Genomic DNA, 12,970 nt, shown 5'->3' on the forward strand with positions numbered 1-12,970 from the left:
TAGAGGCCAGGTACAGGATTAAGGAGATTGAACAAAGAAAGGGTGTGTGTCTTCAGTTTTCTGAAATCTCTTTGAGCTGGCCCTCTCTTCTGTTTGATTTAAATAATAATCTTATTGCATAAATTAAAGTGCTTGGGTTTGTTAATTTTTATCATGGCAATATGTAAATAGGAAAAATAGTTAATTTCCATGGTGTGATAAGAAGGAATAAGTCAAGCAACAAGGTCTGGATTTTGTCTAATTAGAGATGGGCACTTGGAATCTATGCTGTTGAAAGAGATCCCTTAATGGCTGCAGAATTATATAAAACGAATAAAGCTATGCATGTGTTTATTTATTTAATTATACACTGAATACTTATTCATTCTACAGATATTTATCGAGTACCTATTACTAGCTAGCCATTGCTTTGGACAAAAGGGGTGAGTGGATGAAAACAAATGAAATCCTTGACTTCACAGAGCTAAATTATAGGGAGAGAAAGATATTGACCAAATGTACACATAATATTAAATACAGATAAGCTATAATAACATTAAATATATACATAACAATACCAGGTTTGATAAGTACTATAAATTTTTAATATATAAAATTTTAAAACACAGAACTGATAATTTGGGTAGAAATACAGATACTTTTAAAAAATGTGTTATGTTCTATGATACAACTATGAAATGGTTGCTTTAAGTGGAGAGAGTATTACATGCACCTATAATGTAGAACCATTAAGAATAATGCCTGGTGACACATAGAACTCAATAAATATTAACTATTATTATAGGACAGACTGTACCACAGACTAGCATGCAGTGAACAAGCAATAAAGTCTCCTTGGGGGAAAAAAATGACACCTAAACTTAATCAGAAAGAATGAAGAAAGACGAGGCGGATGGAGAAGAGGGAAGGGCCTTCTAAACTGAAGGAATAGCATATGACAGGACAAAACAAACAAACACACAAAAGTATGATATTGAGTGATAAGTTTAGGAACCTACAATTGTGATTTTGACTGAAGTATAGAGTTTGTGGCCATCAGAAGAAAAGTGTACCAGGAGAACTGGAAAATGACTCTAAATGTCCTCTTGCTCTGGAGAAGTCAGGTTTCAGGACAATGTTGAGGGTGGGGTGAGAACATCAGTGTCTCCTAATCTTCTCCATTCTCCCTGTTAGACTGTACATTCTAGAAATTACTACTCTGTGCCAGAGCCTGTAACCAAGCGCTGGAGTGAATGAATTAGATTTGAAACCTACTCTCAACAAGTAAACAACAGTGACAAATAACATTTTTTGAGTAATCTCTATTATCCATGTACTGTTTAAGGCAATCCCCATGTCTTCATGCCTTTGATGCTTAAAACAACTCAGTAAACTAAAAATTCTTATAACCTTTCTATAGATGAAGAAAGCAAGGCAAAAAGTGGTAAGCCTTGGGGCTTCCCTGGTGGCGCAGTGGTTGAGGGTCCGCCTGCCGATGCAGGGGACGCAGGTTCGTGCCCCAGTCCAGGAAGACCCACATGCTGCGGAGCGGCTGGGCCCATGAGCCATGGCCGCTGAGCCTGCACGTCCGGAGCCTGTCCTCCGCAATGGGAGAGGCCACAACAGTGAGAGGTCTGCGTACCGCAAAAAAAAAAAAAAAAAAAAAAAAAAAAGTGGTAAGTCTTGTTCACCATTGTATTCTCAGTGCCTGGTACAGTGTCTGACATCGTAATTTATTCATAAATATTTGAATGAATACATTAATAATGGACAAGTGAATCATATGGAAATCTAGCTTTGCTAGGCCAGGGTTGCACATTCATAATCAGGTCACTGTCTCACTGGTCATTTTGTGGGACAATTATAGGACAATGGTTTTCAAATGTTTTGATGCATGAGAACCTCCAGAGGTTCTTGCTAAAGATTCTAATTCATTTGGTCTGGGGAGAAGCCCATGTCTTTGCATTTTTAGTAGATACGCCAAGCATTTTATTCTAAAGTGATACTTGGATACATTTTGAAAAAAATGCTGTGAAATATGAGTTGATAATCATCACAACTAGGTATGAAGTTAATGAATAATGGTTATGGCTTAGCCTGTCAAAGGAAGGAGAAGGGGTATGGTGACTTCAATGACAATATGAAGAAATCATCAGCTGCAATGGAATCATTCTACTGATCCTTTTCATCCGTATGGCAGGGCTTCTCATTTTGGGCACTATTGAGGGTTCGGACTCGATAATTCTTTGTAGTGGGATGGCTTTCTTTTGCATTTTAGAATGTGTAGCAGCAACTCTGGACTCTACTTACTAGATGCCAGTAGCTCGTCCATCCTCCAAGTTGTGACAACTGAAAATATGACAACTGAAAATATCTCCAGACATTGAAAAATGTCTCATGAGGTCAAATTGCCTAGAATTGGAAACCACTGCCATAGTGGAAGACAGGGAGCTGTCTCCAGACCCTTTCCTACAGCAACTTCTGGCCTTCTAATCTAGATTTGTATACAGTATAAGACACCTGATCTGTTTCTCCATAAGTGTTCCTCTGTGAGACACTATGGTTTGTTTGATGAGCACAGTGTACCTTCTTGGCTTTTTTTCAGAGCTCACACTATGTGTCACCCCCCCTCCCACCATACACAAACACACACACACACACACACACACACACACACAACTGATTTAGCAAATCAAATGAGACAGACTGTCAGCGTCAAGACATGGCCGATATACAAAATCATCATTCCTTCTTCAGGTTCCAGAGGGCTCATATCCTTTTAACGTAGTTTACAGGGAATTATAGTTAATTTTGACAGCAGAATAGGATCAGTTTCCCAGAAGACAAATATTATAAGAAGGAAAAATAAATCAAAGGAAGAGACAGAGAAATAAAAAGTCAGATAAAATTTCTTGAAAGAAAGAATTTAAATAAATTTGAAAAATTTCAGCCTCAAATTGGCAAAAACATATATTTCAGAAAATACAGAAACTTTCCCAGTTTGGAAATTACTCCGGTCCTTTATTTTTACAAGAATAAACAGACAATGTGTAACTGCCTAAGGATATATCCTTCACCTTTTCTCTTCATTAATTTCTCTTAACAGTTCTCAGCATCTTTCAGTTATGTATGAGAACAATAAAAGTAAAACCTTGTTAAGAATTTTTGATGGGAAAACTATAAACTACTGTTGTATAAAAGTATGCAATATCATATTGCCACTGATTATATGCAGAAAACTTACCTAATCTTAGCAAAATGCAAAGAGTACCTAGACGAGTATTTGTTATTCACTACATACGTCTAGTGAATTCATTCCTAGTTCACTGGCTAATCAGAATGGTGATTTAGTTTGTGCACACAATGAAACAGTTAAATAGCTATGCAAAGCATATTCTTAATTGGCCAGGAAAAAAAAAATAACTACCCAGATTCATATTGAAATCAACTTTAAATTTATTCACTTCAAAATCTATTATAATGAAACTTTATTGTTATACAAATTATTTGGTATGAGCTACCTTGACTAACATACTTTGTGGAAGAGAATAATGCTTCCTAATTAACAAGTAGTAGAAGAAAAACAAGGAAATCAATACCTATTTTCAGAGGAGACTAGAAAGATGGAGAATCAAAGAGAGGGGAGAAAAGCCCAGCACTGCACCATCTGTTATTCTGGGCAAGAGAATACCTGTAACCTTGTTACCTCCATCCAGTTCCTTTAAGTGATTTCAGATGGCAGGGTAGCAACAGCTACTCATGCACAAACACTGTTACTTCTACCTTGAACTATTTGCTGGGAGACAAATACTCTAAGGTAACTTGGTGGTTAATTGCAGTTCACCCCTGAATCTGGTCAATTCCAGGTGGTTGTGAGGTGATTAATGACAGCCAAAGACCCCAAACCCAGGGCTTCGGTGGGAAGCAGTGATTTAGGAGGGCATAGAGGCGGAAGATGGCTGGGCAGAGCAAACCTGTTTCCACCACCACCACTGTCTTAGCCTTTACAGTTTATTCGAGCTGCCAGAGGCTTTCTAGTTGCCATGGCAACTGTTGGGCTCTGCTGCAAACTCAAAGCAGAGCCTCTGAAGTTAGGTACCAAACACTGGAGCTCAACAAACGCAAAGGGGAGAACAAGGATTACACATGTAATCGATCTCCAGCTCCTATGAATAAAATAACCTTTTTAAAATCGGATTTTTGTTTATGTCTTTGTAAAAGGAGATTATTCTTGTCTGGTATTGTTCATTAGTATCATCTTCTGGTGCCCGGAGAGAGGAGACTGCAAATCCTCTCTTATAAGGCAGCAGAAGGGGGGTGGGTAGGAAACGTGATTACCAGGAATGCACCCAGCCCGCTCATTCATTCATTCAGTTATATATTTCAACATCTCCCGAGGACATATTTGCGCTGGGCATCGTGCCAGGTGCTGGGTCTGCAAAGAGAAATGAGCCGCTCCCTCCCCCCCAACAAAATTAACAACAATAATTAACAAAAATTAGCAGAATCTTCGCGAGCCTTGGGAAAACCAATTAGGCACGGCAAACTCCCCACGGATCCCTCTTGGAAGACAGATTCAGAATCCAAACACGGGAGAGGAAACAGATCCCCGAAATAGAGTCAGGCAGGAGGGAAGGCTAGAGGGAAGAGGGAAGCCGTCTTTCCCTAGCGAGGGAAATCTGTCAGGGCCACTCAACTGCTTCTCTGAGGCTGCCAGGGAGAAGAGGTTTGTTTTTCTTTCAGAAAGACGGAGCCCTTTTCCCTACTGGGCTCGATTTCTAGTAGGGGAAGCCCCGCCTTTTGGGGCCGTTGATTGGCCCAACTTCTTTTCAGATAATTTATGCCAGCATCCTCTCGGTCTGATTGGCTCCCTTGCTCAATTCCGCTGGGAGTCGCATCCTACCTGGTTGGGAGGTGTACTGCCTTCCCACACTCTCCCTTCTGTACTCACCAGGCTGCAGCTAAGGTGGGAGAAAAAGTCCTGGCTTGGAGAACTGAGCGGAAAAAGCGATCCCAATGGGTTCTTGGAAAACTCTTCTCTTCTACCCTTTTCTTCTGTGGAGTCAAAGGAAAGGGTTGAGGTTGATGTTCCTGTTACTGACCCTGCATCTGGGAAACTGGTGAGTAAATTCAAGGGCTCAAAACTATTCTTTGGTATCTACCCACTCCCCCCTCATTTCTCTTTTTTTAAAAAAAAATCATTCTAGGTTAAATAATTTGCATTTCCCTGGGCACATGTGCAACATTTTACCATCAGTTTATTTTTTGATTAGATCTACTCTTTTTCTGATAGAATGAAATTAGCCTATGTGTGAAGCATGGAGATTAGCTCAGTTGAAGCAGAGTAGAAACTAGTAAAGATTCAGTTACTGGAAGTGGGGAGGGGAGTAGAAATGTTTTCGCTACTACATTTAGTCAATGAATGCCACTGATGAACTTTCTGGATGATTCTGCATTTTAAAGACAAAGTTATTTTAGAAACTTGTTACAGAGCATGGCATGTATGATGCTTTTTTATACAGTAATATTGCCTTTTCCCTTACCTTTTTGCTATTCTAAAAAAAAATCAAAGTTTTACATCAAGAAAGATCATAAATATGGCTAAAAATCCATCAGGGTTGAAGCTATGTTACATTTAAGTTAGAAATAACCATGTATATTTTACTGAGCCAGCTTTGAATCATTTTTTTTTAACTTGGCTGTGTACAAGTAAATAAATATTGTAAGGTGATGTGATTGTCCTGTGTGTGTGTGTGTGTGTGTGTGTGTGTGAGACAGAGAGGAAGAGAGAGAGGGAGTGCTTAGAACTCAAGAGTAAAATGCAATCACTATAGAGATGGAAAAATGCCTTTTTAAGTACTTGCATCACTGCTAAAATTTATTATTATGATGATTATTTTTAGCATATAGCTAGAGTGGATTTTTACCATTACTAACAGATAGAACAACTGTATTTTCTCTCCAAAAATAGAGAATAAAGTATGCTAAGTAATATTAGACTTGTCAGAATATGTTTGACACTCAATGTTTTTTAAATATTACAGTTTTAGTTTATTTACCCTTTTCCCTTAGAAACATAAATGTTCTGCATGAGCACAAACATACTACTTGATTAATTATTTCTTATATAAGTGCCTTGTAATGGTTTATTTCTTTTAATATATTATAAAATTATGGAAGATATTTTGGTAGGCCATGTATTAGTGCTCTCATGCATCTTCATAATATCGCAAATGAATCTGTGTTCTCATAAGTAAAAACAGACTAACCCAGTGATTTTCTGAAATAACAACCTGTAAGCTGATTTATCACTGTAAGTGCAAGTTTCTCTTGCAACCTAATAGACAAGCTGCTTACTAAAGGGCATACTGTCTACTTAAAGAGATGTTTGGTTTTAAATAATACATTTTCTTCTTGAGGATATTTACATTATGAGAATCATGATGGGTTTCAGACTCTCTTCAAGCTGCTCAGAATTAACAAGTTGTGTGGTATAGTGGACAGAGATGGGCTCTGGAAGTCTGGAGACATGATTCTATGTGTCAAGGGTCCTTAACCACTCTGAACACAGTTCCTTCATCTAGGAAATGAAGGGCAGTAGTAGATCATTTATGATTTCTTCAAGTTTTCGTATTCAATATTTCTAAGATTTGAACTGAAACATAAAATAACTCAATAGCCGCATCACTGGCTTTTTGTAGCAGTTTTCAAGAGGGAAATTCTAATTGGGAATGCTGTGTACTTTTGTTTTGGTCATATGTATGAGTGAGAGAGAGAGAGAGATGCGTTATGCAGCTAAAATAAATAAATCGTTTTATCATAGTACTATAGAGAATATGGATTATTCTGGCCAGTGAAAAAATACATATTAAAAAATAAAGCTGTATGTTGCTGTTGTAATTAACTCTTAGGGTCTCAGTTATGGGAGTGTATGTCTTCACTTTTCAAAGTAGCTACAGTTGTGATGAACTTTTTATCCTTTTAATATTTAGTTGAAGATAATTGATGTCAACATGTATAAACCATTTACATTCATAATTTCTTCTTCCTTTCTTCTTCTTTTGAGGGACCTTTCTAAAACTAATCACAGATGGTTCTATTTGTAAGAATTTTGATGTCTGATGCCAGTTTCTAAATTAAATTTTCAAAGTCACCTATTTTGGGATTTACCGAATTGGAGGCTATTATTTTTTGTATCTAATCAAAGACAGTAGCTTGTTTACTCATTATTTTTCATCAAGAGCATAAAGGAGAGGCACTTTATTGATTTTTACATTGCTGAACTATGAAAACCAATCCTGTTGTTGTAATTAAAAGCTGTAGTCATGGTTCCTATGTTTCATTCTTTGTGAGGCTCTATGGCATCTTGGCAAGTTGGTTAAAATCTCTCAAGCTTGAGTTGACTTATTTGTAATGTTGAAAAAAATATAATTATAATCAGACTTTTGAAAAGAATTGAAAAAGTGCTTTGAGATTTTACATAATCTAAAATGTAATTTATGGTAAGCTTTGACTAAGAAGTTATACTTTGAGAGAGCTAAAGAGAGATTGTTTTAGAGATTGTTTCTAAAAACAATCTCATGAGTCAATAATCATACAATTTAGCAGTCAGTTGCCCAAATGACAATATTCAAGTATAATTACATTATAAAATACATTATTTTAAAATAATTTCAGTAATATATTTTGTGGAGATGGTAATGCATGATTTTTCTTTAGGCATACAGAGCTTTGGCTTCGTTTTCTAATAAAATATAGATGCAAATGAGTACAAAATGACTAATGATGCTCCATGATAATTAAATATTCAAAGAAGAACTGAGAGACAAAATGATTTTGAAGTTAAAATGTAAATGCTATAATTGATAAATCCCCTGTGTATAGAGTCTTTTTGGTATACTCGTCTTCCTTTTTATCCTATTATATACTATGAGTCACATTTTTGGCTTATCAACAAAAGGAAATGTTTGATTTTTTCATCTTAAAAATGAAAGAGACAAATCTAGTATTTTATATTTATATATTTATATAAAGGTGATTAAAATTTGTCTAAGAAAATAATAATGAAGGTGGGGTCCCAAAGAAGAGGAGACAGGCAGGGCGAAAAACTGAAAAAAAGGGCTCTTGAGATATTGTCAAAATATGATGAAATGACTGCCACAGGCCTCAGGAGAATAATTCACATATATGCATGCTACCAACTGAGAATCCTAGACTCGACCATTAGATGTAAATTCTAGTTTCAGCCTCAGCACTTCCCACTAGGCTGAAATCAGGCAAATCTTTGAGGCAGAGACTCCTCGTTTGTGAAAAGTAGAACTGGCATCTACCTTTCCAGCTTGTTTCAAGACCAAGAGAGAAAATTTTTGCAAAGTACATGACAGTTAAAGTTTTAACTGAAAAGTCATAACAACAGATATTCTTGGAATCTCAGTAATTCTAGAATTTTTTATTCGAGTTAAATTTAAGTGCAGTAAACTCCTTGAATTGTTTGTGCATTATTAAATATCTTTTGGATTATGGGAGAGATCATTCAACGAATATTTATTGAATACCTGCTATGTGCTCTACACAGTGCAACTTGCTGGGTTTACAGTGGTGAATAAACTAGACATGAGAACTAACCATATGGATAGTGCTTGTGTCTAGTGTTCTACATGAGTACTACCATTATACACACTGCTGAGGCTGAGGTTTATGGTATTAACCAAAGGAAAACATCTTGTAGTCAAAATAAGGAAATATACCTTCACAACTCCAAAGATAAACAGGAGTCTAAATTTTTAAGGTTAGAGGGTACTGATAGAAAAGATCACAATCAGGGAAAGAGAATTAGAACATCATGAGATTACTCATCTATAATACCAGAAAACCATGGAGGAAATGTCTCCAAAATTCTAAAGATAAATGTTCAACCTGGAAGGTTATACTTAGCCGAACTACCAATCAAAAATGAAGGGAAAATAAAGCCCAGATACTGTTATTCTCCCCATTTCACAGATGGAAAAACCAGGGCACAGCAATTTTTACAAACTCACTAAAGATCATCTTGCTGATAATGCTGAATCCAAGACTCAGATCCCATGTGCTCTATGCCCAGAGCCTGCATTTTTAATCACCTTTCCTCCAAGATTACAAATGCCATATAAATCAAAGCAATTAACATAACTGTGGATGAGGGGGTTGGAAAGTAAGGGAGGGAGGGATAAAAGGAAGAAAGGAAAGGAAATGAAAAAAAGGAAAGGAAAGGAAAGGAAAGGAAAGGTGAAAGGAAGAGAGGAGAGGAGAGGAGAGGAGAGAAGAGGAGAGACAGTAAAATTGACACAAGCTCAGTAAGTTACAGTCTGCTGTGTATTTATCACATAATCTAGAATATTATGTGTAGTGCTGGATTAATTATTTTAGGAAAAACTTAAACGAACTGGAGTTCTTGATCTAGAAAAAACACCACTGGATAGAGAGTTAAAAGCAAGAATTTTGAATTCAGGTAAATTTTATTGAGGAATCATATATTCTTAAGGATGCTAGAGAAAATCATTGTTGAATTTATTATGTATAGATGTTACAGACAAACCATAAACAAGTAGTGAAAGCTATGTGAAGCCAGATTTTCATCAGTACAAAAGCACTCTAACAAAATAATGGATGTCTTGTCACTAAACTTCAAGCAGAAGCTTGTTAGAGTTCTTGTACTCTGTGAGAGCCAGATGAAATTTATGTTTTTTTCTACTTTTAAATATCTCAGAATCTAATTCTATCTGTACTAAAATGGTTTAACCAACTGAAGCCCCATGTTTCAGGAAATAGTCTTAGCTATTAATTCATTCAATAAACAGTTATTAAGCATTAGCATTCATTCAACAAATATTTACTCAGTGCCTACCATGTATTAAGCAGGGAACTGGAGACACAGTGGAAAGCAAGACATAATCTTTGCGCTAGTAGTGTTTGTATAGTGTATATAGGACATATATGTGATAGTATACGTGCTGGACAAAGAAGGCAGAGCCCCTGACCCCAGTGAACTTAAACTCTAGTAGTTAATGTTGAGATGGTCTATCAATATAAACAAGTAAAGACAATAAAATGCTATAATAGCTACTTGCAATTCTAGATGAGCTATAGTGGGGACACTAAGGAGATTGGCATCAATTGTAACTCTGGGAAAAGATTGAATGCTCTTAGCTGTCATAGGCATAAGTTCAGGTCAGTGTTAGTGAAAAATATACATAGGAAGATAACACTAATATTCTGTGGCCAGAGGTATGGTCTCATGCTTTGGTGGGCCTTTTGAAAACTATATTCCTAAGATATCCTTTACTTTGGTCATCTAACATATGACATTAAGATAGCAACGTCCTATTAAAACCTATATAACTTAGTTTAGAAGTAAATTTTTGAACTGTAGGCATTCTCTCCTTACAAATACAATTCATTTAGAGATTTAACATTTCTCCCTATTTTTAGACAAATATCCATTTCAATATAGGCAGGTCATTTACCTCTCAGTCGGCCTAGATGTGTACCACTATTAGAATAATTTTCCAACACATGCAGTAGAGTGTTATCAGCAGGGATTATTTTTCTACTAAATAGCCACATTGAGTAGAACAATGTAGCCCTATTGGTTGGATTAAATTTAAGTTTTAATCAGACATCTGTGTTCTACAATTTGTTACTCTGTGCAGGTGTCTTATGAGTGTATATTTCTTTCTGTCATTTCCTTAGTACAATTCTTTCTGAAAAACCTGCAAATTATCATAACTGGAGTTGACTAGAGTGTTTTGTTGTTTCTGTTCTATTCATTTGTATTCTCTCCCTTTTGAAGTGAAAGTTCTGAGAGGATACTTATGTCAATGAAACTATTTTACCTCTCATTTTATGGTCCCAAGACTTAGGGAGAAGGTACATCTTTTTGCATTCAAAAGAACGACTCCCATTTCTTTCTTCCATTTAATTTTAAGATCTTTTCATATCGTTTATAATTTAATAAGCCTCAATATTATGCCTTAATTTTGCAAAAATTTTAGCAGCCTGATAGAATTTATCTGATGCATAAGTGCATCAAAGGCTTAGAGAATGTGAATGTCATGAAGTGTTATATGTTTCTAAGTCTAATTTATGTTCCATTATGTTGTATGAATATAAAGTGGAACAATGGAAAATTTGGTGTTCAGTTTAATATACTTTCAATCCAGCGGTAATTTTTTAATGGAATGTGAAGAAAATTATGGTTTCTTTCCCTTCCTCCAAAAAATATTCACATGGAACCATTCTCAAAAGAACATTTATAATCTCTGTGTATTCATCATCCCCCTAAAGACTATTCTTTGGAAGCACGATTCCCAATTTTCTAAACTCTGTTTTAACAAAATAGCATTGGCCTGCCAAACAAAGCAAATAAAAAAATCCCAAAACTGGAAAAATATATTGTTTTATTATTAGTACTAGTTGTTATCTTAAGGATCAATCACTAAACTATGAGCAAAGATGTTACAAAAAATAATCTGCTATATTTTATATTTTTCTGTTTTTGTTTTCTTTCTAAAAATATGTCACTATACTAATTTTTAAAAATCGATTCTGATATCAATCTGTCGCTTTTCTCATTAACTAATATAACCCTACACTCCTGTATCTTATCTAACCAGATCAAACTATGTTCTACTAGATTTAGGAATTGGCCATACCCCTTTTGAAACTAACAGTGAAGCTCTCTGTGCCCAAAGCAATCTCTATTGCCTTTAATTTCCTAACATTAGTGTAATTTTAAAGATGCTATGTATTCTACCTTACCAAGGAAACTACATAAAAATCACAGTGGATGAAGATGTCATGTTTTATTTTTTCTCTGAGACTAATATTCCACATCTCAAATTGTAGAATCATTAATATATAATCCAATTTCTGTTCTATTCTGTGGACATAAAATATTTTAAATTTTTTACCACAAATAGTTTAGACCTTATTTTTCTTTACTTGTTTCCTTAAACAAACAATTTAAGCAATCTCTAAGTGATATAAATATATGTTGTTGAAATATATGGGAAAACCAAAAATTTTTTCCCTAATGTCATAATCGTTTTGATCATATAATGTGAATAATAATGGAATAACACTTAGTCCATTCTACTCCTCAAAATTACTTAGCAATTTGGAGCCTATACTTCCAGGTTTTTCCATAAGTTTAAACAAATATGTGTATACACATTTGTATGTACATTTTTTATACAAATGAAATCTAACAGTTGTTTTTGTCACACAGCTAGTATCAAAGATATTTTTGTAGGTTTGTACACATACTTAGTTGTACCTCCTTTTTAATGATAATATGGTATTCTATATTAAGGAAGTATCATAATTTGTTAAATTATTCCATTACAGATTCTCTTTTTTGTTGTTTATTATGAATATTGTTACTGTGTGTATATATATATATATATATATATATACACACATATGTACATGCTTTTAGTTTCAATATTTCATCAATGTTGCCAAATTACTCAATTTATTCTATTAGAGCAATTTATTCTATTAATGGTTATAAAAATGCCATTTATCTATATTATCAATGGTACTGAATGTAATGAATCTTTTAATATTTTGCCAATGTGATGGCTAAAATTTGTCACATTTTAAAGTTATTCTCCCTTGCTACCAGTAAATGTTAGCACAGTTTGTTATTTTTATTAGTCTTTTTTTCCCTCTGAAATTTCTGTATACCAGTTATGTTGTAAATATCTTTGTCTCAATCTATCCTTTGTCTCCAGTCTTTGTCTAAACTGTCTTATGTCCTCCATGAGTTATTTTTCCTTTTTTTTTTGTCATTTTTTTTTTCCTTTCCTGGTTTGGTTACATGTTGCATAGAAAGACCTCCTCATCTCAAAAGTTAAAAAACATTTTCAATATTTTCTTTAATAGTTTTATACTTTATTATATTTTGATCTCTAATATATCTGCAATTTATTGTCTAAGTAGTAATCTAATT

General features: G+C 34.9%; 1 protein-coding gene across 1 annotated transcript in view; it reads left to right on the top strand.

The window, feature by feature from the left end:
• Nucleotides 1-4,857: 4,857 nt before the first annotated feature.
• The window catches only part of GABRG1 (gamma-aminobutyric acid type A receptor subunit gamma1), a 68,104-nt gene continuing 59,991 nt past the window's right edge, over nt 4,858-12,970 (top strand). The window contains exon 1 of the mRNA XM_004268306.3: nt 4,858-5,099. Coding sequence (XP_004268354.1) covers nt 4,996-5,099 — 104 coding nt within the window. The 5' untranslated portion in view covers nt 4,858-4,995. The remainder of the gene's footprint in view (nt 5,100-12,970) is intronic.

The sequence above is a fragment of the Orcinus orca genome, chromosome 4, assembly GCF_937001465.1.
Source record: "Orcinus orca chromosome 4, mOrcOrc1.1, whole genome shotgun sequence".
NCBI classification, from domain to species: domain Eukaryota; kingdom Metazoa; phylum Chordata; class Mammalia; order Artiodactyla; family Delphinidae; genus Orcinus; species Orcinus orca.